The 27,442-nt window shown below is 49.3% G+C and overlaps 1 protein-coding gene across 1 annotated transcript in view; it reads right to left on the reverse strand.

The window, feature by feature from the left end:
* Positions 1-928: 928 nt before the first annotated feature.
* The window catches only part of LOC142263455 (uncharacterized), a 42,585-nt gene continuing 16,071 nt past the window's right edge, over positions 929-27,442 (reverse strand). Inside the window, exons 7-11 of the mRNA XM_075332229.1 lie at positions 12,124-12,218; positions 11,815-11,994; positions 11,610-11,733; positions 11,413-11,526; positions 929-4,480 (exon numbers count right to left, since the gene is read on the reverse strand). Coding sequence (XP_075188344.1) covers positions 2,853-4,480; positions 11,413-11,526; positions 11,610-11,733; positions 11,815-11,994; positions 12,124-12,218 — 2,141 coding nt within the window. The 3' untranslated portion in view covers positions 929-2,852. The remainder of the gene's footprint in view (positions 4,481-11,412; positions 11,527-11,609; positions 11,734-11,814; positions 11,995-12,123; positions 12,219-27,442) is intronic.

The raw sequence follows: 27,442 nt of genomic DNA on the forward strand, positions 1-27,442 counted from the left end.
TCGGGTACACTCAGTGCTCGGCCCAGTGCGAGCCGCTTGCAGTGTGTGAATGGCTTTCACTGGGAGGTAAAAACATTGTTATAGGTGTATTTTGTGCAAGGAAAAAACTCAGTCATCCCTCCCCCGGTAATAAATACTCTGTTTATGGCTGGATACATGTGGGCGGAGACCCGAACTGCCCAATCAGTGATTTCCAACGGGGTTCAGGACAAGTCCGGTTCCCGAACTGAACTTTATTTAAAGTCCGACTGAAAAACCCGAACTTCAACGGGTCGGTATATCTCTATGTGTGGGTAGCCCCACAAAAAAAATAATCTCTTGGATATCAGACAGATAAAATCCTTTAGTTTTTTTCATTACAACAATTATCCTTTGTAAAGGAATCAGTTTTATAACATAAAAAGCCCCATTTATGCGGGGTCCACTCCTGATTCATGAAGAGGTAAATGCCTCCTCATGAATCTGGAGCATTTGACGAGTGGCATGTGCCTCCTTGTGCCATGCTAGAAATATTACTCCCATCAGACACTGGAGTGAGATTTCTGGCATAGAGAACACCACAGCTCGTCATGAATTAAAGCATCTGTGCTGTCACGCCCCCGTCCCACCTAAGCTCTGCCAATTTTAGAGTGAAAATGCCAAATCTTGGCACAACTTTCCAAATGTTTGTGACAGTTTTTTTTGGCATAAAAGCTTTGATGATTTGGGGACAGAGCGTCTTAACAACTTCCACATATCTAGGATGCATAGTGTGATTCAATTCTCCCCTCACTATTTTGGTGTGAAATGTCTACAGGTCTGCGCCAACTCCAGAGGTTCTGAGGCAAAATCATCACATCTAGACAATAGAGAAAGCTAGGCATGAAGAATATATATTTACAAGCATTTATTAACAAAACAACAAGATTTGAAATGCAATTATATACAATGTGATATACTTAAGAGTTCCTATCTCCAATCTGGGGCTGCGCTTTTTAGTAAATAAAGCAGTGGGCAACCTGAGATTAGTGAATTATCTAAATATAATCCAGTATCAAAAGCTTTCACAAATGTTCCTAAAGGCTCTCAAAAAGGCTAACAGTGTGCCAGCTAAAAAAGAAAATGAATATTCACTGCTCCCCACGCCATAATCCCGCCCACCTCTAGGCAATGAAACCAGCCCCAACCAAGAAGTAGGCGGTATTATTAGCATGGGGAGCAGTGAATATTCATTCTCTTTAATATCGGGTACACATGATTACTAAGCAGCCCGCTTACTGCTATGACTGGGCGATTACGTGTGTCTACTATTAGACATTGAATATTCACTGCTCCAGAAACCCATAATCCCGGCTGTGGGGAGCAGTGAATATTCTGGCAGCTTACCGAAAGAAAATGTCCGTAGATCTTGAGAGCTAAGAAGACTTTGTAGACAATCCGTTCCAAGCAAAGACTGAAGTTTATTCAGAGATAGCAACAGAGCAGATAAGACAGGTTATGCGGCAGGATGACACACGCAGGTGTCTGGCAGAACAGCAGAATTAGCAACAGATTAAGTGTCCCCCGAAAGGCGTGTGGGGCTCTTATACATGTTACACAAAGGAAAGCTCATACTGCAGAGAAAGGCGTATACGTTGGAGAATAAAGAATATAATGATACATCATGACATTATTTACGAGCATTGCGGTAAACACTATTGGATTCCTATGGGCCTCCATGATACTTTTCAATAGTTCAGCCATGTCGTCATTGCTGACATTTCTGATCCCTGAAGGCACCTCTACTTCACATAACTCTTCAAACACTGACAACTCTATTGACAACTTAATTTCTTTATCAATTCAATACACCTGCTATTCATGACGACACATCACCATCTATCAACTGATGCAATTGTATTCTTCTATTCGATTTAACCTTTTTTGGACCTTTTCTTATACTTGATAATTACACTGATGTCATCTCTATCTCCTCTCTGGGGGAGAACTCTAGCCAGTGCAGCTCATTAGCTGCAAAGTTAGTTTGCTCAAGTCTTCCCAAGATGGCTCTTAGATACAACATGGCTGCTCATCACATTATGGCTGACTATTCTCTAACACTTACGTCTGCGTGTAACTGAGGGCACATGGTAGTAATGTCATGTGCTTCTCCGCTTACATGGTGAAGTCACTTGCCAGCATCAGTAGAGAACACTGTGCACCGGGAGAGCAGAGGGATGGGGCGTATAATCGTTTCTTTTCTTATGTTTACAGCGTGATGGGGAAATATATACCAGAAAGGGCCCAAGAAGAGGGCTATATATACAACAATGGGGACATATATACTAGGACATGAACCATATATACCAGGATGGGGATCATTTATACCAGGATGGGATAAAGATGGGCAACATATATACCAGGATGGATATACAATATACACAAGGATGGGAGACACATCAACAGTACCTGAAAGGGGCCCAGGATGGGTGACATCAGTACAGAATTGGGGGATTTTATCCCAGTAAGTGTCAGCAGCAGATCCCCCCCATAGCAGTGTGTCATGACCACATTTTTGGTGTTAATCTTTTTCCCTATATTCCTCCTTCAAAACCTAGGTGTGTCTTATTGTATTTTTTGGACCATAAGTTTAAAAAGAAATAAAATTGTTCTTTTCCTCACAAATTCTTACTTGAGCAATTGTAGCCATTTTTTTTTTTTTTTATAAAACTCTTTGAATTATAGTACATCATGATGGCTTCTCCTGTGTGACTCATCGGACAACAGGATCTGATTAGTCTTAAAAACATTTGGCAAATTCTGAAAGCAAGAATGGCTGCTCCGTTCTGTTGGTTTTCAGATGTCGGCAAGACTTGATTTACCAGTTAAACATTTCAATTATTCACAACATGAAAAAGGTTCCCTTCCCTGTGCGGCTTCTTCACATGTTTAACAAGACCTGATTTCCTAGTAAAACATTGCCCACATTCTGAACATGAAAATGGCTTCTTCCCTGTGTGAGATCTTTGATGTCTAACAAGATTTGATCTCTGAATAAAACATTTCCCACATTCTGAACATGAAAATGGCAACTCCCCTGTGTGAATTTTCTGATGTCTAACAAATTCTGATTTCTGACTAAAACATTTCCCACACTCTGAACATGAAAATGGCTTGTCCCCTGTGTGAATTTTATGATGTCTAACAAGACTTGATCTCTGAATAAAACATTTCCCACATTCTGAACATGAAAATGGCAACTCCCCTGTGTGAATTTTCTGATGTCTAACAAATTCTGATTTCTGACTAAAACATTTCCCACACTCTGAACATGAAAATGGCTTCTCCCCTGTGTGAATTTTATGATGTCTAACAAGGTGTGATTTCTGAATAAAACATTTTCCACATTCTGAACATGAAAATGGCTTCTCTCCTTTGTGAGATCTTTGATGCTCAACAAGTTTTGATTTCTGAATAAAACATTTCCCACACTCTGAACATGAAAATGGTTTCTCCCCTGTGTGAAGTTTGTGATGTCTAACAAGGTCTGATTTCTGAATAAAACATTTTCCACATTCTGAACATGAAAATGGCTTCTGTCCTGTGTGAGATCTTTGATGCACAACAAGATCTGATTTCTGAATAAAACATTTCCCACATTCTGAACATGAAAATGGCTTCTCCTTTCTGTGAATTTTATGATGTCTAACAAAATTTGAGCTCTGAATAAAACATTTCCCACATTCTGAACATGAAAACGGCTTCTCCCCTGTGTGAGATCTCTGATGCAAAACAAGATCTGATTTCTGAATAAAACATTTTCCACATTCTGAACATGAAAATGGTTTCTCCCCTGTGTGAAGTTTCTGATGTCTAACAAAGTTTGATTTCTGAATAAAACATTTTCCACATTCTGAACATGAAAATGGCTTCTCCCCTGTGTGAATGTTCTGATGTCTAACAAGTTGTGATTTCTGAATAAAACATTTCCCACACTTTGAGCATGAAAATGGGTTCTTCCTAGAGATAATTTTTTGATCGTCAGCAAGGGTTATTCTTGGAATAAAACATTTTTCACATTCTGGGCTTAAAAATGGCTTCTCCCCTGTGTGAGATCTTTGGTGTTTAAAAAGATATGATTTCTGAATAAAACATTTCCCACATTCTTGACATAAAAATGGTTTCTTCCCAGTGTGATATTTTTGATGGTCAACAAGATGTGATTTCCTGGTAAAACATTGCCCACATTTTAAACATGAAAATGGCTTCTCCCTTGTAGGAACCGTTTCATTCGTTTCATATTCCCCATTCCTTCTGTAACTTTTATTCTGCTTACAATTCTGTGATAAATGGGAATTTTGGGCTTGTTTGAAAAACTCAGACGATAGAGCTTTCCGAGGAAGGACAGGATTTATATCTGGGACAACAGCATGCTCTTCATATGTATCATGTGGGATACTTTCATCATCTGTTATAAATTCTGAAGATATTAGAGATCCATCTAAACTCCCAATACAGTGAACTGATAAAAATAAACACAAAGTTATTAATTTTTAATGATATTATCTTGAAAGTACATTTATTTTTTTAAACCATAACATCAGAAATTAAATTAGTGAAAAAATTATTCTGAATCTGTTGTCCAAAATCGAGATCTAAAGGCCCCTTTACATGCCACGATTTATCTGATGATATGTCGTTGGGGTCACGGTTTTCGTGACGCACTTCCGTCGTCTTTAACGACGTTGTTGCGTGTGACACCTACGTGCGACTCCGAACGATCTTAAAAATAGCGAAAATCGTTGATCGTTGACACGACTTTCAGTTTAAAAATATTGTTCGTCGTTTGGAACGCAGCAGACCTATTGCTACGTTTGACACCCTGCCAACGACGAACAACATCTACATGACCGCCTTAGTCAAACAATATCTCGCTGAACGATGTAGCGTCGTTTGTGAGATGGCTACGTGTGACCGCTACAAAACGACATATGAGCGATCTCGGCAAATCGTAGCAACGATCTGGATGTGTCACATCGCTAACGAGATCGCTAGCGATATCATTGTGTGTAAAGCGGCCTTAAGAGTTACATCTTTGTTAATTCGGCTCTCCCATTGCTAGCACCAGTTATCTGGAATGTGCTACAGTAAATAATCTGATTGATTGTCACAATGTGACTGCAGGATAATGAGGGACAGGGGCTCCTATACTGTCCCTCACACTAGGGGACCCTAAGCTATTCCTAACCTCTGGATTACCCCTGAAGATGGAGATGCTGCAGTCTCGTGCATTACTAGTCTCCTGACTAGATTTAATCTGTGATCCCCAAGGGAAGGAAGGGGCAGGATTATGATGGAAATACAGATAGAACACATTGCAAACTCACAAAAATAAACAGTGAGAGGCTAAGGAGAAAAGCAAGAGCAGGAAGGCAGCAACAAAAATGACAACAAGGGTTAACACCACAACAGCTCACAGTAATAATGCACAATAAATACCCATAAGTCTGGATCACAACACCTCACCAGATCAGTATAGGTAAACTATAGCTGGCATTAATCAAATAGTCCAGCCAGCATGTACAGAACGGGAGCAAACAATACTTTCTCCTCTACAGCATGTGATCACAGACATTAACAAGCAGCCCAGCAGAGAATAACCCTTACTAGCCTGCTCAAGCCTGTGGTTTGACGGCTGTGTCTCCCTGCGCTGCTCACAGACAGCAGAGAAGTTAACATGCAAAATACCAGAAACTATCATTTCAACAGATCCTGACGCTGCCATGACAGTTGGCATAACCTGCAAACATCTCCATGAAACATTGATCTACAACATAGACAATTTCAAAGAGGTTTTTTTTAAAGACGAAAATAAAATAAAGACAGATGCTGAAAATTCAACTGGGTTGTCTGGGACTGTAACGCTGATGGCCTATCCTTAGGCTTTGTAACCAAAGCAGGTAGCAGGGTAGCAGATAAACATTAGGGCTCCAATTCATCAAGACCGGTGATGTACACTGAAAAATGAGGTCAGGGACTGGAGTGAGATTTCTGGCATAAGGAACATCGCAGTTTGTTATGAATTAGAGAAGAGGTGGCATCACACCCTTGTTCTGGCCAAGCTCTGCCCATTTTGGCAAAGCTGGTTAAAATTGTCGTGAACACACACAGACACACACATCAGCCTGTCTCCTCTTCAGCTTTAGACTCCTCCAAATGAGACCTTTGGTCACATGACGTGATGTCAAAATGGTCCTTAAGCAGTCCTATGATTGGTATATAAACACTGGGGCCCCTGGGAGAAAGGGGGCCCTGTGCAATTGCCCAGTTTGCTCTCCCTTTTCCATAATGCCAGTTCAGAAAACCAGCCTGTCTTCTGTTCAGTTCTTTTAGACTCCTGCAATTAAGAGACCTTTGGTTACATCATGTCACATGACTTTGAAGCCATCAAAGGTCCTTAAACAATAAACCTCAGAATACAACTGATGGGATCTTTAAGAGAGTGAGGTCTTGAAATTTGCGCCGTTTGACTCCTCCCAACGCTGGCCCTGACTGTAACTAGAGCTTATTTATGGAGTAGGGCTTATATTTCAATCATTCTTCAAAAATCCCATAAAATTGTGCTAAGTGTTATTGTGATGCCCTGGACTAGCCAGGTAGTCACAGGTAGGCCCTTGTAAAAACACCCGTCCCCTAAAAAGGTGTCATCAGCCAACCTTAAAAACCTAGTCACCTGTTTTGCTATATTTTTTGCTAATATTTTTAGCACTAAGGTTCAGATACGGCTAGAGACCCACAACACACATCCGTTTAATTTGTACGTGTGCGGTACGTATTTGCACGTACCGGAGACACGTACACACGGAGACCCATGTTATTCAATGGTAGATGGCACACACACGTAAAATTACACGGAACGTGTGACCATGTGGTAAGTACGTGTGTGCGCTTTTCTACACGGACGACATGTACGTTTTTGGCCGGCAGCACGCAGGCACGGACCCGCTTTAGTCTATGGGTCCGTGCCTGCACATACCGCACACGGAGTATGTCCGTGTTCAGCACGTTTCGTGCGTGTGCGTTTTTACACTAGCGATCTTATTTTTTGTTTTTTTTTAAATTAAAGTCAGTATACTTACCTTTTTTTCTGCTGTTCTCAGTCATTCTTACATTGGCGCTCGGTGTTTTTCTTCCCCCGGCTCATACCGCTCCCCGATCACCAGCGTGGCGAGGAACAGCTGTGCAGAGAATACGCGGCAACAATTACTTTGAATATACCGGCCGCTCATTAATCAATCTCGTATTTCCTGCTTTCCCCACCCACAGATGCCTGTGATTGGTTGCAGTCAGACACGCCCCCCACGCTGAGTGACAGCTGTCTCACTGCACCCAATCACAGCAGCCGGTGGGCGTGTCTATACTGTGCAGTAAAATAAATAAATAAATAATTTTAAAAAACGGCGTGCGGTCCCCCCAATTTTAATACCAGCCAGATAAAGCCATACGACTGAAGGCTGGTATTCTCAGGATGGGAGCTCCACGTTATGGGGAGCCCCCCAGCCTAACAATATCAGTCAGCAGCCGCCCAGAATTGCCGCATACATTATATGCAACAGTTCTGGGACTGTACCCGGCTCTTCCCGATTTGCCCTGGTGCGTTGGCAAATCGGGGTAATAAGGAGTTATTGGCAGCCCATAGCTGCCAATAAGTCCTAGATTAATCATGTCAGGCATCTCCCCGAGATACCTTCCATGATTAATCTGTATATTACAGTAAATAAACACACCCGAACAATCCTTTATTAGAAAAAAAAAACACTAACAAATTGCCTTGTTCACCAATTTAATAAGCCCGAAAAAGCCCTCCATGTCCGGCGTACTCCAGGATGGTCCAGCGTCGCATCCAGCTCTGCTGCATGAAGGTGACCAGAGCTGCAGAAGACACCGCCGCTCCGGTCAGCTCCACGCAGCTAATGAAGGGAATAGCGCGATCAGCTGAGCTGTCACTGAGGTTACTCGCGGCCAATGCTGAATACAGCTGATCGCGCTATTCTCTTCATTAGCTGCGTGGAGGTGACAGCAGCGGCTGTGTCTTCTGCAGCTCCGGTCAACTTTCATGCAGCACAGCTGGAAGCTACGCTGGACCATCCTGGAGTACGCCGGACATGGAGAGCTTTTTCGGGCTTATTAAAGTGGTGAACCAGGGTATATGTTTGTGTTTTTTTTTCTAATAAAGGATTGTTCGGGTATGTGTGTTTATTTACTGTAATTTACAGATTAATCATGGAAGGTATCTCGGGGAGACACCTGACATGATTAATCTAGGACTTATTGCTGCCAAAAACTCCTTATTACCCCAATTTGCCAACGCACCAGGGCAAATCGGGAAGAGCCGGGTACAGTCCCAGAACTGTCTTCCAACAAGCCTACAACCTACAATAGCCCTCAGTCCAGTAGACCACTGCACAACCAGCTCTGTCCTCACCTATTGTACCATCACCCATTCCCTGTAGACTGTGAGCCCTCGCGGGCAGGGTCCTCTCTCCTCCTATACCAGTCTGTCTTGTACTGTTAATGATTGTTGTACGTATACCCTCTTTCACTTGTAAAGCGCCATGGAATAAATGGCGCTATAATAATAAATAATAATAATAATATAATGTATGCGGCAATTCTGGGCGGCTGCTGACTAATATTGTTAGGCTGGGGGGCTCCCCATAACGTGGGGCTCCCCATCCTGAGAATACCAGCCTTCAGCCGTATGGCTTTATCTGGCTGGTATTAAAATTGGGGGGGACTGCACGCCGTTTTTTTAATTATTTATTTATTTATTTTACTGCACAGTATAGACACGCCCACTGGCTGCTGTGATTGGGTGCAGTGAGACAGCTGTCACTCAGCGTGGGGGGCGTGTCTGACTGCAACCAATCACAGGCGTCTGTGCGTGGGGAAAGCAGGGAATACAAGATTGATTAATGAGCGGCCAGCATATTCAAAGTAATTGTTGCCACGCATTCTCTGCACAGCTGTTCCTCGCCGCGCTGGTGATCGGGGAGCGGTAAGTATGAGAGAGGGCTGCTCACTTCAGTCACTCGGGGGATTAGCGGTCACTGGTGAATCCTGCACAGGTGACCGTTAATCAGTACGCGGCACACAGACAGAGCCGCGGCATGACAATGAAGTCGGGTGAAGTTCACCCGAGTTCATTCTCATCGCGCAACTCTGTCTGCTGTCAGCCGACATGTATCAACGACATTGTGCAACACACAAACGGACATTCCACACGGACATTCCACGTACACATACACGGGCATTTTAGACACAAACACGGACATTTTACACGTACACACGGCTTGCATACGCCATCACACGGATGCCATACGTACCGGAGAAACGCCCCAAAAAAACGGAACACGGACCCGAAAAACGGACCGTGTCGCACGGACGTTTTTTTTGCGGAAGTGTGTTTTAGGCCATAAAGAAGGCAAATAAGTAATTTTATTATAAAGATTAATATGAAATACAAACTTAAAGGAAAAGTATGATATTGCATACACTTTTGTATATTGAACATACAAAGGTTAAGTACAGTTAAATACTTACATCACCAAGGAGTTTTGGAACATCATCTGTCTGGAACTACAGTCAGAGAAGCATGACATAGAGAACTCCTGGAAATCCCAACATTGACCGGACGTCTCGGTACAGGTACATCAGCTTCTGTCTGTGCTATATTTCATCTGATGTTATAGAGGTTTGAACAATATTACAAGCCTTAAAGTTAATGTGTTGTAGTCTTATTGATCCATGCCCTTTGATGGCCAGTCATTGGGCATAGATGAATCAGAGATACACCACACATCAGACAATGGGGTAATAAACCCACAGCATTCAAATCTCCCAAGAATACACATCAGGTATTTGAGCTAGGTAAATGGATATATTGTCTGTCTGTGTATATAGCAAACCCATAAAACATCAGATTGTTGAACTAAAGTAAATTATAAGGATTCTCCTACAATGATATATTGTCTGCCTGTATATATACAACAAACACGCAGAAACCCTTAAGCATACAGAAGATTTTGTCACCATGTACACTTTGTCTGTATGGTTAAACAATATGTTATAGTTTAACATAATGTATAAACTCAAAAATAGCCATTTTTATATTTGCAATACATCACCTCCCTCAGGATTTGATGGACACACCAGGGGGCGTGCCCAGGCAGTTGGACACGCCCACCGAGGAGTTCACAGGTCCTGAGGCAGGAAAAACAAGGAGATCAGTTTTGACAGTGGAGTGGTGAAGTTCAAGAGCAGAGGCAGACCTGTGCCCAGGTCTGCCGCAGTCTAACACCAGGTGTCTGGGTCGGAGCCCAGTCACCTCTGGCTAGGAGGCAGACTGTGGCCTCAGCCTGCAGGAGCCGGGAAGATGGCTCGGTGGAACCGTAAGGGATCGGGGCAGGGTAATGGCCCGCCGGTACCGAACCGGGGAACCGACTGGAAACCAAAGCACAAAGGGGGGTACTCAGACCCTGAAACGCGGTCCCGAAACTATCGAACCCCGTTAATTAACTGATTGAGGTCTGGACTTTAGGTCCTTTCCCATCCAAGTCCCGAAGGAAGACAACAGCCCACCGAGGGGGATAAAAAGCCACCGCTCAGGCAAAGAGATCCCACGGGCCAGCGTCTGCGGGCAAACGGGCTCTCCCGACACACACAACGCCGGTGAGCGGGCTCCCGTTGCTGAAGCACGGGCTGTCCATAGCTACACAGAAGGTGCAGGAGAAAGGCGGAGACCACCAACCCGAGTGGGGGACCAGACGCAGCCGGCTGCAGGCACCGACCACCAACTTCTTGGTTTACCAGAGACTCCTGTGCATCTGTAATAGTGAGTATGACTGTGCCCTCGGGCCACGCATTGCCCTGCACCACCAAGCACCGACACACCAGACCAATCCGGGTCCCGGGTCCATCACCCCTACCCACGGAGGGGTTAACACCAAATCTGCGCAACATCTCCCCCAGGTGCCTAGTGAACCGCAGCGGTGGTGTCCACATTCACCACAACCCGTGGGTGACGTCACGAACTCAAACCAAAAATCACGGCCTCGGCCGTAACCCTAACCCTCTCAAAGCGCCAGCCCCTTCCAGAGCGGTGACCCCCGGTCCGGAGGCGCTTGAGCCACCCACAAACGAGCCCGGATCCGAGTGGCTCGGCTGCAGCCGAGCGCGGGGCAGTACATTATTTTTGGACTATGTTTAATTTTCAGGGAAACAGGGTATTTATGAACCCTCTGCAGGTCTTTGAATTGCCTTTATAATGACATAGAGAAGGCACTAGAAACAAACAGAAGGAAAGACAATACAGTTGAAAAAATAACAGAGCAGAAAGCCTAAAAATGTAAACACAAAATTAGTGCAGAAAGAAAATGAGTAGATATCTCTTACAGGATAGAGCTGGAGGAAACACATCCTGAGGAACATCGGGATCTTCTTGTTTACAGTCCTGTGGGAGAAGAGGACGGGGACATCTCTCTGGTGTTGTCCTCTTATTGGATAGAACTGGAGGAGACACATACAGGGACTGAATTCATTCCTTACATACAGATAATTATAGGCCGTATCTATTTAGTCCTGTCTATTACCTGGTGATGTGAGGGGCTGGGGAACCTCCATCATGACGTCCTTGTACAGATCTTTGTGTCCTTCTAAATACTCCCACTCCTCCATGGAGAAATAGATGGTGACGTCCTGACACCTTATAGGAACCTGACACATATAATGATACCGTCACCCCCGATCCCTTCATAGCGTTACTGTATAATGTCCCAGCATTCCCAGCAGTGTCACCTCTCCAGTCAGCAGCTCAATCATCTTGTAGGTGAGTTCTAGGATCTTCTGGTCATTGATGTCCTCATGTATCGGGGGGTGAGGTGGAGGCCCCGTGATTGGGCTCAGGGATCTTCCCCATCCCTCAGACACAGGGGCCTGACAGCGCTCACTAGAGGTCTTCTTCACTACTGTGTAATCCTGGTTATGGAGAGACACAGTAATAAATCTCACTCCAGACATTTTCAGAGTCCTCACCTCTCCAGTTCTGTCCATCTGTTATTCCCATAGATAAGAATGATGTAATGTGACGTCATCAGAATCTCTCACCTCTCCAGTAAGCCGGAAGAGGATCTCTAGGGTGAGGTGTAATATCCTCTCCGCCATCTTGTCCCTGGCCATATCCATCCTGGACAGGAAATTTTCTGAAAACAGAATAATATCACTGAAAGGATCTGATATTACAAGGACCTGAATGGGAAGGAGATGAGCCGATATGGAAAATGAATGGAGATAATAATGGAGGGAAGATATCATTTGGGTAGGAAAAAAAAATTTCAACATGAAATGAAGTAGCAAAACCGACCCATAAAAGTATTGCACCTAAAATGGTATCAATGAAAACGTCAGCTCATCAAGCAAAAAACAAGTCCTCACTCAACTCCGATGTCGGAAAATGGAGACACAAACTGATTTTTTAATTTTTTTTTTTTCCAAAAGTCTGATTTTTATTCACTACTAGAGATGAGTGAACCTGGGGTTCGGTGTTCAGTAAAAACTCAGACTTCTCCAAGATAGCAAAGTTCAGGTTTGGAGTTCGGGGGCTTTAGGGCTTTACGTATGGAAACCACTCTCGTGTGATCAGATGTATTGTGCACCAAGAAATGAAACTGAAAAAACCCGCCCTCCCCCGGAAGCGATCTGTTTATGGCTGCATGTGGGCGGAGACACGAACTGCCAATCACTGGAGAGACAAACATCGGAGCGCACCACTTGTAGTACAACCAAATCACTAAGGGTGCACCCTGGTACAGAAAACGGGGGGACTATACAAAAAAAGGGAAAGATTGTGCACAAAGAATCAGGGGCACACCAATAGATAAAGATATATGAAGAAAACACCTTTATTCAATACACAAAATGGGACATGTTAAAAACATTTAAAACAAACATAGAAACAACAACACCCACTGGGCGGAGCCAAGCCCGAGATGTACCAACAATTCGGAATTGTCATCTCCATCTCTGCAGTGTCTGTGTGGCGCCCCTGACCTGGTCAGGCACCACTGAGTACTGCACCCATGCTGGGAACAGTACAATACAGGTAATCCAGAAGGCTGACCGGGGTGTGGAACACAGGCGCATAGTGATCAGGTCTCACACATGTACCCATGAGAGGACCCCTGGGGATCCCAGGAGGGGGAAAAGCCTTGACCTTCACTGGAATAGTGGAGGGGGCCAAAAGCCTCCATCTCCTCTCAAGGGGTGTGGTAAGAGAGTCTGGTTGCTAGGTGGCGTAGGCAAGAACAGGAGAGGAGGGGCAGTGAGTCAGTTAGAGCAGAACTCCATAGGGCTCAGTGAGGAGCAGACCTGTGGGGCTGTTGCTGTCTAACAGCGCCCGCGCAGTGGCTACTGACGGGGGAGAACGGTCAACTAGGAGTGCTACCCGAAATCCATCTTCAGCTAGAGAGAGAGCAACGGAGTGGGAAGTAAGGAGACTGCTAGAGAGTACCAGGCCCAAACGGGCGGCAGATCCCGAAGCGGAGATAGATCCAGCTTTCTTTTGCTAAACCTGCCGGTGTGGGGCTCTCAAAGCCCACGCCACAACACCACAAAAAGCCGCAGCCACGTAGCCACAGTTAGGGCCCATAGCTCACAGGAGGCAAGAAGCTGGAGTGATCTGGCCCAGGCAACAAGCACACGGCAAACGAAGGGGAGTGAGGCTTCAGCAACTTCCCTGGGTGACCCCCATAGGGACTCAAAGTCGGGGTCACCCCAAACCACTAAGGGCTAAGGAAGGCGAGTTAGTAGTCACCCTCACAAGTCAGCCTGAAGGACACCTGGTTCCCACTTGGTTCATCCCAGCTACGCCCGGGTTACTCACCCTATCAACTGTGAGTAAAAACCCTGAAAGACATCCTGCCTGTGTTGAGTCATTCTGCGCCTTGTGGTACTACGCACCTACACAGGGCCCTGGGGCTTGCCTCACTCTCAGGAGGCTATTCCAACTAACTGCACATATCATCAGCCCCAGGCGTCCCTCAACCTGCAGTGGCGGTCCCCACTGACCGCAATACTGAGAGTGGCGTCACGACAAGAAGAAGATCTCCTACCTGTGACCAGATCCAGCTGAGTGGAGTCCCTGAAGGTAATGCACCGACACTACACCTGTGGGGCTTCACATCTGGCGTCACGAACAGGATAAGGACTAGACCTGTTCAGACAGGTGACCATGTGCCTGGGCGGTCCGCTTGAAAAATTGGAAGCGCCGCCATATTGCCACCATGAAAAGCGCGCTGAAAAACAACAGCAGCCCGCGCTGGAAGAAGTTACCGCCCACGAAGAGGCGTGGCTACCCAGAGATCCCCTGCAGAGTTCTGACCTTGCCAGCTATGAGAGTGGAAGCGTCCAGAGACGTCGGGACAGAAAGGGAGCCAGAAGCCTGCTGCTGGGAGAGGAGCTGCTGAAAGAGGCAGAGCAGAAACTGAACAGCTTGCTACTGGAGGCAACGGCGAGTCCACAGCTGGAGAGTCGTGCAGAAGAGGGCGCAGAAGAAATGGCGTCTGACCGCAGAAATCCAGAACCGGGCTCCGCTGCCTGGTGGTATCGGGAGCTGGCCCAGTTCTGCGACCGACTGGAGACTCGGGTCGTGGAGCAGATTAGAGAAGAACGAATGGAACTGCTGGAGATGGCTGCCGCGGTTCGGGCCTATGAAAGGAGAGCCGCGCGCCGAGTGCCAGACAGGACGGCGACGACGCAGACCCCGATGCTGCCACAGATGGGTGAGTCGAGTGATGCCCCGGCCAGCGCAAGTGCCCCGACCCCTGCTGCCGCGTCCGCGGTCCCCGAAGAGGCGTCCGGTGCGGCGACGCTGAAGCAGGCCGCAGCCACGCCAGGTGCGGCCCTCCAAGCCCCAGCGGCCGCAGCGATGCCCTGCTCGGCCCACCGAGACCCGGTCCCTGCAGCAACGCCCAGTCCGTCCCGCAAAGAACCGGCTGCCACCGCGACCCTCATCCGCGCCGCAGGCGTAACGCTGACCCAGGCCGCCGCCCTGCTAGGCCCGGCCCGCCAAGACCCCACCGCCGCAGCAACGCTCGTCCGCGCCGCAAGTGAGGTGCTGAACCAGGCCGCAGCCCCGCCAGGTGCGGCCCGCCAAGCCCAGACTGCTGCAGCGACGTCCAGCCCAGCCTGCACAGAGCCCCCTGCAACAGCGACACTGATCCAGGCCGCCGCCATGCCAGGCGCGGCCCGCCAAGACCAGGCCGCCGCCATGCCAGGCGCGGCCCGCCAAGACCAGGCCGCCGCCATGCCAGGCGCGGCCCGCCAAGACCAGGCCGCCGCCATGCCAGGCGCGGCCCGCCAAGACCAGGCCGCCGCCATGCCAGGCGCGGCCCGCCAAGAGATTGCATCACCATTTTCCCCGGCCTGCAAGGCCAGAGCAGACACCGCTCCCCAGTCCAAAGAGGTCCCTGCTAGGAAGTCCCTGATAGGAGAGGACCCCGAATACTGGAAGCTGAAGGCTGACCTAGAGGCCCAGTTCCCACAAGAGATGGTGGATCGGTATCTGCTCCCTCCGCACACCCCCAAGAGGATTCCGGCAACCCCTGCAGCAACCACGCCAAAGAGTCCCCCGCCTGGGCCTGCTGAAGAAAGCCCATCCCCAGCACTGCCACCAAAGGAGTGCCAAGAAGAACTAAGGGGGAGAGGAGGCCAGGAAGCTGAGGAGCTGACTCCGGAGCCACCAGCAGTGGATCTATACTCAGAGCCGGAGATGTTGCCCTATTCCCGTTGGGATGAGGAAGACCTGACACCGTCCGCTGACGAAGATCTGCCTAAAAGTCTCACCTGGGAGTTTGCAAGCTGTACCACGCAGAGTTCAGGCCGCAAGACAAGGCGTCGCAACAGAACAACGCTGTCCCCTGCACCACAGTCTCCAGAACAGAGAGAAGTCACGGCCAGAGATCTACAGGAGAAAAGGTTCCTGAGAAGAGCCAAAGCACAGGTCAGAGGACCCCTTTGTAGAGGAGTTGTGGAAGACTTTAACTTGAAAAGCGGATACGGCTTTATTGTGGCACCAGGTATGAAAGAGGGCATTTTCGTTAATAGGAGGGATGTGAGAGCCCACTTGCCCAGAGGACACCCTGGCAGAAACTTAAAAATGGGAGACACAGTGCAGTTCACCATGCACCAAGGAGAAAGAGGATGGTATGCCTTAGATGTAGCACCATGTCCCAAAGAAGAAAGAAAAGACAGAGATCAAGAAACAGATGCAGCAAAGGAAACAGATGAAGATCAAGAAAGAAAAGACAAGGAACCTACAGATGAAACTACCTCAGACGACGACAAAGAGCAAGAAAGCAGCAGGTGCCGCAGCCCAACAGGCCCAAGCCCTGGTATGGAGGAGTAGAGAAAAGTAAAGTAAAGAAAGAAGTTACCAGTTGAAGTTTTGAAAAGTTTGTTTTGCAACGTTCACGTTTAAGCATGTGCCCACAAAAACTATTGTGAGAAAACCATAAACCTTAAGGCTATGAACTGGCTATAGCCACAAACTCTCGCAGTGTAAATAGTTACACCAAAAGGGCACCACCACCACCAGAGTCAGCCTGTTTAGGGGCTTGGCTCGTCTGCAACCAGGAGGAGCCCGTCCGTATATAGGGCCTTGGCTCACCTGCGACCAGAGAGCATGCCTGTTTATGGGGCCTGGCTCTCCACCACAAAGAGGGTACCTGGTCAGCACCAACTGTGGAGGCCGCCTCTGCATCCTGCCAGAAGAGGCTGAAGGCGCGGATCCACCAGGCCAGGTATACCCTGAAACCACCAGCCCATGTAAGCCGCCTCTACATCCTGCCAGAAGTGGCTGAAGCCGCGGCCAACGTGAGAGGGTGTTGGGTGGGTTAACGGACTTGTGGGTGGAGGGTGGTGATGTATGGTACCTGGTGGTTTTAAAATGTTTTACATGTTTTAATGTTTTATGCATTTTAAAAATGTTGTCTTGCAGCCCGAGGACGTGCTGGTGATAACTAAGGGGGAATGTGGCGCCCCTGACCTGGTCAGGCACCACTGAGTACTGCACCCATGCTGGGAACAGTACAATACAGGTAATCCAGAAGGCTGACCGGGGTGTGGAACACAGGCGCATAGTGATCAGGTCTCACACATGTACCCATGAGAGGACCCCTGGGGATCCCAGGAGGGGGAAAAGCCTTGACCTTCACTGGAATAGTGGAGGGGGCCAAAAGCCTCCATCTCCTCTCAAGGGGTGTGGTAAGAGAGTCTGGTTGCTAGGTGGCGTAGGCAAGAACAGGAGAGGAGGGGCAGTGAGTCAGTTAGAGCAGAACTCCATAGGGCTCAGTGAGGAGCAGACCTGTGGGGCTGTTGCTGTCTAACAGCGCCCGCGCAGTGGCTACTGACGGGGGAGAACGGTCAACTAGGAGTGCTACCCGAAATCCATCTTCAGCTAGAGAGAGAGCAACGGAGTGGGAAGTAAGGAGACTGCTAGAGAGTACCAGGCCCAAACGGGCGGCAGATCCCGAAGCGGAGATAGATCCAGCTTTCTTTTGCTAAACCTGCCGGTGTGGGGCTCTCAAAGCCCACGCCACAACACCACAAAAAGCCGCAGCCACGTAGCCACAGTTAGGGCCCATAGCTCACAGGAGGCAAGAAGCTGGAGTGATCTGGCCCAGGCAACAAGCACACGGCAAACGAAGGGGAGTGAGGCTTCAGCAACTTCCCTGGGTGACCCCCATAGGGACTCAAAGTCGGGGTCACCCCAAACCACTAAGGGCTAAGGAAGGCGAGTTAGTAGTCACCCTCACAAGTCAGCCTGAAGGACACCTGGTTCCCACTTGGTTCATCCCAGCTACGCCCGGGTTACTCACCCTATCAACTGTGAGTAAAAACCCTGAAAGACATCCTGCCTGTGTTGAGTCATTCTGCGCCTTGTGGTACTACGCACCTACACAGGGCCCTGGGGCTTGCCTCACTCTCAGGAGGCTATTCCAACTAACTGCACATATCATCAGCCCCAGGCGTCCCTCAACCTGCAGTGGCGGTCCCCACTGACCGCAATACTGAGAGTGGCGTCACGACAAGAAGAAGATCTCCTACCTGTGACCAGATCCAGCTGAGTGGAGTCCCTGAAGGTAATGCACCGACACTACACCTGTGGGGCTTCACATCTGTGTACACTATTACACCACCAGGGGATCATATGACACCGGATACTTGATATTGCACTACTGTTGGGTCTTTATATGCCATACCATTTATATTGTACTTTTACATATATATTGGCTCATTGTTGTTACATCTCGGGCTTGGCTCCGCCCAGTGGGTGTTGTTGTTTCTATGTTTGTTTTAAATATTTTTAATATGTCCCATTTTGTGTATTGAATAAAGGTGTTTTCTTCATATATCTTTATCTATTGGTGTGCCCCTGATTCTTTGTGCAGAATCTTTCCCTTTTTTTGCACTGAACTGCCAATCAGTGACTTCAAATGAAGTTCAGGTCAAGTCCAAGTCCAAAAACGATCTTTACAAATGTTCAGCTGGACCAGCAGAAGCCGAACGTCCACGGGTCCGCTCATCTCTAGTCACCACTGAGATAATAATAAATGTGGAAGTCTGATATTGTCGTAATCACACTGACCCGGAGAATCACGCTGAGCGCTCACTTCCAGCACATCGTCAATGGCGTAAAAACAATTTAAAAAAATGGATTTTTGTTTTTCTTTTTTCACAAATTCACTGCACTTTGAATTTTTACTTAATTTCCAGTAGATTTTATGGTAAAATTAAAAACTAAGTCATTTAAAGAAAAAAACAACCAAAAAAAAATCCTTCATAACAGTTTACAATGTGCCCATTGTATCGTTGGTAGGGATGAGCGAATGTATTCGCCACTATTCGGTATCCGACGAATAACAGGCTATTCGCGACATTCGGTATCCGACGAATAAAACAATATCCACTCCGATACTTTCATTTTCATTTCTGACTTCCTGGCGCCTGTTTTCCAGCCAATGAACACATCTGATGTTGTTTTCCCTCACAGTAATGCCGCAGCCATCTTTGTTGTGGAGTTACTGTGATTGGCTCGGATGCACAGCGTCTTGGAGGCTATATAAGCCAGCGGCCATTTTGTGAACATACAGTCATAGGGAGCTGGCGGTGTAGATAGACTGTATTGTGTGCGGGAGAGCGTTCTTAGATGCAACTAATAAATAGTCCTTGTAAGGGTTGAAGACTTTGTCCAGTAGCTGCTAGCAGCTCCATAAAATCGCCAAATCGCAAATCTGTGAATGCAGAACCAGCTATAGGGCTCTCTGTCTGTCCGTCAGTCTCTCTCTGTCTGTCTGTCTCTCCCTCTCCACCTCTGTCTCATACTCACCGATCACTGACCGATCACCAGCACGGCTCTGCACGGCTGTCACACTGCTCTGGCGGCTTCTCGAGCTTTTGAAAATGCCGCTCATTATTCCATCTTGTATTCACTGCTTCCCCCGCCCACCAGCACCTATGATTGGTTGAATTCAGACGAGCTCCCACATTGAGTGACAACTGTCTAACTGCGACCAATCACAGCCGCCGGTGGGCGGGTCTATGTAGTGCAGCAAAATGAATAAATAATTAAAAAAAAAAAACCAGCATGCAGCCCCCCAATTTTGATAGCAGCCAAGGTAAAGCCACACGGCTGAAGGCTGGTATTCTCAGGATGGGGAGCCCCACGTTATGGGGAGCCCACCAGCCTAAAAATATCAGCCAGCAGCCGGCCGGAATTACCGCATCCATTAGATGCGACAGTCCCGGGACTCTACCTGGCTCATCCCAAATTGCCCTGGTGCGGTGGCAATTGGGGTAATAAGGAGTTAATGGCAGCTCATAGCTACCACTAAGTCATAGGTTAATCATGGCAGGCATCTGAGACACCCCCATGATTAACCTACAAATTAAAGAAAATAAACAGATACACCCAAAAAATCCTTTATTTGGAATAAAAGCCAAAAAAAACCCCACCCTCTATCACCACTTTATTAAAATGCCCAAATACCCCTCCAGGTCCGACGTAATCCACACGAGGTCCCACGACGCATCCAGCTCTGCTACATGAAGATGACAGGAGTAGCCGTAGAACACCGCCGCTCTCCATGAGCTCAACAGAGCAACTGAAGTGAGCCGCGATGCTATCAGCGATGACCTCACTCAGGTTACCCATGGCCACCGCTCTCAGGAAGAAGACTTGAGCTGGCCACGGGTAACCTGAGTGACGGCACCGCTGATCGCGCGGCTCACTTCAGTCACTCAGGTAACTTGCGGTCACCGGTGAGTCTTTCACGAGAGAGAGTGAAAAAGTAAGAGAATGATTCCAGATTATTTCCAACCTACAGGCTGTGCCCATACTGTTTCTGCCTTTTCCCATCCATTTCAGCCTTTTCCTCAGTCACCACAGGTCACCGTTAGGTCCAACGTGAAATTATTCGGGTTTACCATAGACTTAGGCGGGCTTTGCACACTGCGACATCGCAGGTGCGATGTCGGTGGGGTCAAATTGAAAATGACGCACTTCCGGCATCGCATGCGACATCGCAGTGTGTAAAGGCTGGATGATACGATTAACGAGCGCAAAAGCGTCGTTATCGTATCATCGGTGCAGCGTCGGCGTAATCCATGATTACGCTGACGCGACGGTCCGATGTTGTTCCTCGCTCCTGCGGCAGCACACATCGCTGTGTGTGAAGCCGCAGGAGCGAGGAACATCTCCTACCGGCCTCACTGCGGCTTCCGTAGGATATGCGGAAGGAAAGAGATGGGCAGGATGTTTACATCCTGCTCATCTCCGCCCCTCCGCTCCGATTGGCCGCCTGCCGTGTGACGTCACAGTGACGCCGCACGACCCGCCCCCTTAACAAGGAGGCGGGCCGCCGGCCACAGGGACGTCGCACGGCAGGTGAGTGTGTGTGTGAAGCTGGCGTAGCGATAATTTTCGCTACGCCAGCTATAACCACATATCGCTGCTGCGACGGGGGCGGGCACTATCGCACTCGGCATCGCAGCATCGGGCTGCGATGTCGCAGTGTGCAAAGCCCGCCTAACATTGGGCGTCGAATATTCGTGAATACGCAAATAGCGGCGACCTAGTCGTCGGATATTTGTCGAAGCAGATATTTTGGTATTTGATCATCCCTAATGGTTGGGCTTTACTCTCCTCCTCCTCCTCCATGTCATTCTGTAGCACTAAATTCAGATTTTCAGAGGGTCTGCAGGTGTCAAGAAACCTGAGTTTGGTGAGGGCCCCGAGGTGGCCCAGTAACGTACATTTTGGAGGGACTGCTCTTACTTATACATTTGGGTGGTGCCTCCCTCAATGAGACTCAGATAGTCTCCATAGCAGTTTACAGTGCGCCAATTGTAGCATTGGGCTTTATCCTCCTCCTCCTCAAATTTCCCAGTCTGGAATGTAAACGTGTGTGTAAACCAGAAGAGAGAGAGCAGATTCTATCTTGGATGGCAGACAATAAGACCTCTTCACATTTCTCAAGCAGCAACAAATTTTCCACGACCACACAGTCTACTGTGAATACACAGAAGGCTGGTCCATCCAATCCTCAACCTGGTCCTCCTAACTACCCCCATCATCAGTCATAGGAGACATATGACTCCAAGTTTGGCCACTCTGAGGATCTGTTTTGTATATATCCTTTAGTTGGCTCTGGCCTCTCACCGTGCAGCATTGAAGAGGGATGAGAGGATGTGCTGTGAGTTGAGTATTTGAGAACCTATGGCCAGAAAAAAGCCAATTTGAGGAACCTGATTTACTGTCTCCAGAGGTGGAGACTGATGATGATGAGACACAGTTGCCATCAGAGCAGCCTACAATCTCAACTGCGAAGGAGGATGAGATGGAAGATGAGGTGGTCCATGATGAGTCGACTGATCTGACCTGTACCGTTGACATGCATAGCCAGAACATCAACACAGAGGAAGATGGATATGTAGCACCAACACAGGCATGAAGGGGTAGTGGTTTGCCCAGAGTGAGAACTGGGTCAATTGTTCTGAAGAGCACCCCAAACTGTGGTCCAAGTCAGGGAAAGGGGGCGTTCAGCCGCTGTCTGGATGTTTTTTTTTAAAGTCCTTCAGAGAAATAAAGTGTAATCTGTAGCATCTGCCATACCAAGTTGAGCAGAGCGCAGGTCAAACGCAACCTGAGCACCACCAGTATGTGGAACCACATTGCAGCCAAGCACCCTAGAAAATACAATAATTATAGCAAAAAAGACAACCCTGCTTATGAGAGCTTACATCTACAATGAGGTGGGGTGGGGGTGGGGGGCAAGGTACAGGTGCTGATTTCCAATGACAAGCCAGCTATCTCAAAGATATGAGGGATAGATAAAGGCTGCCTGAACCAGTCAGCCAATCTTTGAGATGCTTTTGGGTGTATTGGAGTTTGATGGAGAGTTATGTTGTGAGAAGTCGTGGATGGACTGAAATTAATTTGATTAGAGAGCGTGATAGGCCACCCTAAAGAGCTGTGTTTTAGGGAACGTTTGAAGCTGAGTAAGTTGTGATTCGTCCTGGTTTCTTGGGTCAGAGCATTCCAGAGGATGGGTGCAGCTCGGGAAAAGTCTTGGATCCGGGAGTGGGAGGTTTGGCTTAGTGTGGATGTTAGTCGAACGTCGTTTGCAGATTGTAGAGAATGGATAGGGTGATAGACAGAGATGAGGTTGAGATGTGGGGAGGTGCCACACTGTGGAGAACTTTGTGGGTGAGAACAAACAATTTGAATTGGATCCTGTGATATATGGGCAGCCAGTGCAATGACTGGTGTGGCGCCCTGGACTAGCCAGGTCGTCACAGGTACTACAACATACACCCCCACCCCGTGACAGGCAAATCAGCCAGACACAAAATCCTTGTTGCCTCCCTCCAGGGGCTGATGTCCACACCAGGTGGGATGGAGCCACCCACGGAGGAGTTCACAGTCCTGGAGGCGGGAAAAGGAAGGCAGATCAGTTAGGGAAGTGGAAGAGTGAAGTGGTGAGAGAGGAGCAATCTGACCGTGTCTGGGTGTGTGGCCCAGGCACCGAGAGCAAGGTTGGCAGACGGTGGTGGCCGTCTGCAGGAGAGGCATATTGACGCGGAACTGTAGGACCGGGATCGGGCGGTGGCCCGCCGGTTCCGAATCGGGGAGCGAAGTGAAGCCAGCACACACAGGCAGGGCTTACGGACCCCGACCAGGCTTGGAGCCGCCATTAGAGGTCAAACCCGTCAGTGACCGGAACCCCAAGGGTTTCCTAACAGTCAAGACCCGATTGAAGGCAACCGTCCAACCAGCAAAAAGGAAATACAGCTACCGCCACAGCTAGAGTTCCAAGGGCCAGAGCCTGCGGGCAAAAGGGCTCCTCCAGCACATAAACACGCTGGGGAGCGGGTTACCGGTGGGAATCCATCGGGACCGAACTGTGACGGGGTATGCAACAGAGCAGTGATGGACGCCAGGCCAAGGTACAATCCAAAGGGCTTTATTGGAACCACAAAGATAAAGCAGCAAACATAAATATAAATCCTTCAAATCTGCAAGGAGTCCACAACAACAAAACAAAAGATCCAGGGGCACCGCCTGGTATTCCGATGCCAGGGAAATTAGGGCAATGGTCCTTATATGAGTTCCTTGAGTCCAACAGGGTGAACAACAAAACACAATCCCACGTGGCCGCGGATCTCCAGTCTGTAACAGTTCACACACACAGACCCCAGGATCCAGCCTTAGCTATAGATCCTAGTACGTCTCCAGCCGAGATCCAACTAACTGAACTAACATGTTCTTCTCTCCTAGGATCAGCCCCTTAGGTGGGCACACCTCCCCCTGGCCATTTGATGCATGAATGGACTTTAGACTGCTGGCTCTGTCCTGTTTACCAAGTTGTAGATTGGAGAAGTCCCATGCTGAGAAGAACAATATATATATGCAACCCCCACCAAATCAATGACAATAGCTACTGCTGAAGCCTGATTGCAATATGATACAGGCTGGGGGGGAAGGTATGGTCACTTACATCCCAAGACATTTCAAAGTGTTCAGTAAGTACAACCAAAGGAAAGTTACATCACATCCTGACATAGTATTACAGCAAATACAGTGAGAAGGTAAAATACATCACATGGCATCTTATACAAAAAATATGAGATGGAGAAAACTACATACATCATGACACGAACATACACACAGGTGCAGGGAAAGGCAGCCACCACCAACCGTCCGGGAGAAACGACAGCAGCCGGCTGCGGGACCCGTCCATCTAGCCGTTTGGTTTACCAGAGACTTTGTGTACGTTTGTGGCTGAGTGAGTACTACCGTGCCGTCCGGCACCGCGCTGCGCAGCCCAAGCGACCCTGCACCTTCCCGGCCCTGCCTTCCCGTCATCTCACCGGGCCCCGGGACAACCAACCCCTACCCACGGAGGGGAAAACAACATCCCAGCTGTTCCCTGCCATCGCTCCCGGGATCCCCGTCACCAGCTAACGCTCGGGTCCGGCGCTGCTGCGATGGCTGCTCGGTGGCTCGAGCGGCGGGCCGGATCCGGGGACTCGAGCGGCGCTCCTTGCCCGTGAGTGAAAGGGGGGGTTGTTTGGTTTGGGGATTTGGTCCGTGACGCCACTCACGGGTTGTGGTGAGGTTGGGGCACCACCGCTGCTCTGGACGGGGATCCCGGGAGCGATGACAGGGAGCAGTCGAGATGTTTCTCTCCCCTCCGTGGGTAGGGGGTTGGTGGTCCCGGGGCCCGGTGAGGTGGGACGGGGAGGCAGGGGAGGCGAGGTGCAGGGTCGCGGGGGCAGCGCGGTGCCAGACGGCACGGTGGTACTCACTCAGCCAATGATGGATACAGAGTCTCCGGTAAAACAAACGGCTGGATGGACGGGTCCCGCAGCCGGCTGCTGTGGTTACTCCCGGTAGGTTGGTGGTGGCTGCCTTTCCCTGCACCTGTTGTGTATCTTCGGTCCCGATGGCTTCCCACCGGTAACCCGCTCTCCAGCTTGGATATGGGTCGGAGGAGCCCCTTTTGCTCGCAGGCTCTGGCCCTGGGAATTCTAACTGTGGCGGTAGTTGTATTTCCCTTTCTCGGTTTGGACGGTTGCCTTCAGTTGGGTCTTTGTTGCTAGGAAACCCCGGAGGTTCCGGTCGCTAACGGATTTGACCAGTTTAACGGCGACTCCAAGCCTGGTCGGGGTTCGTAGGCCCTGCCGGTTTGTGCTGGCTTCTCTTCGCTCCCCGGTTCGGTACCGGCGGGCCACCGCCCGTCCCCGGTCCTACGGTTCCGCGTCGATCGGCCTCTCCTGCAGACGGCCACCACCATCTGCCAACCTTGCTCTCTATGCCCGGGCCACGTACCCGGACACGGTCAGTCTGCTCCTCTACTACTCCCTCTTACTCCTACTCCTTCACTCTCCCTCACTGTTCTCTTCTCAACTACACTGTTCTGACTTCCTTTTCCGCCTCCAGGACTGTGAACTCCTCCGTGGGTGGGGCCGACCGCCTGGCTCCACCCCACCTGGTGTGGACATCAGCCCCTGGAGGGAGGCAACAAGGATTTGTGTCTGACTGGTGTGCCTATCTCGGGGTGTGGGGTGTGTTGTTGCAGTACCTGTGACGACCTGGCTTGCCCAGGGTGCCACATTTTCAGCAAACATTCAGTAGATTTTGGGCGGATTAAAGGGGTCCAACACCACATCCCCACCGGCGAGCATCCCCCCATTAAAGAGAGATACAGACCTATCCCCCCTGCACATTACCAATGCGCCAAAGAGATGTTGAGGAACATGAAGGAGGCGGGGGTTATTCGGGATAGCTGCAGTCCCTGGGCTGCCCCGCTGGTGCTGGTAAAGAAGAAGGATGGCAACATGAGGATGTGTGTGGATTACCGGAAGATTAACCAGATAACGCATAAAGATGCCTATCCTCTGCCCCGTATTGAAGAGTCCCTGGCCACGCTGAGAACCGCTAACTACTTCTCTACCCTTGACCTCACCACTGGGTACTAGCAGGTGGCCGTGGCGCCCGCCCGAAGACCGTGAGAAGACTGCCATCGCTACACCCATGCGACTCTGTGAGTTCAACAGCATGCCGTTCGGGCTGTGCAATGCCCCTGGAACCGTCCAATGGCTGATGGAATGCTGTCTGGGACATCTGAATTTTGAGACCGTCTTGCTGTACCTGGACGATGTAATTGTATACTCACAGACGTATGAAGCCCACCTGGAGCACCTGGCTGAGGTGTTCGCGTCCCTTGCCAAGTACGGGATGAAATTGAAGCCCTTCAAGTGCCATCTATTGAAGCCCAGGGTGCAGTACCTCAGACATGTGGTGGGCGCGGAAGGCGTCGCCCCAGATCCCGAAAAGATCAGTGCCATTCAGGACTGGCCGAGGCCGACCACGGTGAGAGAGGTGAGACAGTTCCTGGGTCTGGTGGGCTACTACCGCCGCTTCATTAAGGGATACACGAAGATGGCCGCCCCCATGCAAGACCTCCACGTGGGACAGACCAAGGGTGGCAGGTCCCCTGGAACCCCCGTTGGCGTGGGAAGAAAAGCATGAAGAGTCCTTCCGCCAGCTGAAGACGGCCTTGACTGGGGAAGAAATCCTGGCGTACCCCGACTACAGTCTCCCATTCATCCTCTATACCGATGCCAGTAATGTAGGCTTGGGAGTAGTCTTATCCCAGGTCCAGGACGGGAAGAGAGAAGGTGATCGCTTATGCTAGCCGGAAACTCCGACCTACGGAAAGGAACCCTGAGAACTACAGCTCTTTCAAGCTTGAGCGCTTAGCACTGGTGTGGGCCATCACCGAGCAATTCCGCCATTACCTAGCGGCAGCCAAGTTCACCGCTTATACGGACAATAACCCGCTAACACATCTGGATACAGCTAAGCTGGGTGCATTGGAGCAGTGGTGGGTGGCCAGGTTAGCTAACTATGACTTCACCATCAAGTACCGAGGCGGCCGTAAAAATGCTAATACAGACGCACTCTCCCGGATTCCCCACCTGTCGGGAGAGGGGCTGGACGATGATGACCTCGAAGAAATCGAGTTGCCTGCGTTCCACCGGCCGCCAGCCGAGAAGTTGCATGTCCATCAACAACAAGTGAACTTAGATCCGCTGCCCAGCCAAGGGTGGCAAGAAGACCAGGACCAGGCACCTGCTGTCCGCTTAGTCAAGACCCTGGTGGAACAGGGCTCCGCCGGAATAGACCCTGCCGCCCCCGCCAAGGCCCAACAACTGTGGAGGGAACGAGCCCGGCTGTATCTGCACCAGGGGAAGCTGTATCGGGAATTGATCAACCCGAAGACCCACGAGAAGGTTCGCCAGCTGGTGATTCCCCAGACTAACGTGCCCACTGTCCTGCAGGCATACCATGACGGTGCCGGGC

Source organism: Anomaloglossus baeobatrachus, unplaced genomic scaffold, assembly GCF_048569485.1.
Source record: "Anomaloglossus baeobatrachus isolate aAnoBae1 unplaced genomic scaffold, aAnoBae1.hap1 Scaffold_259, whole genome shotgun sequence".
In the NCBI taxonomy this organism is placed as follows: Eukaryota; Metazoa; Chordata; class Amphibia; order Anura; family Aromobatidae; genus Anomaloglossus; species Anomaloglossus baeobatrachus.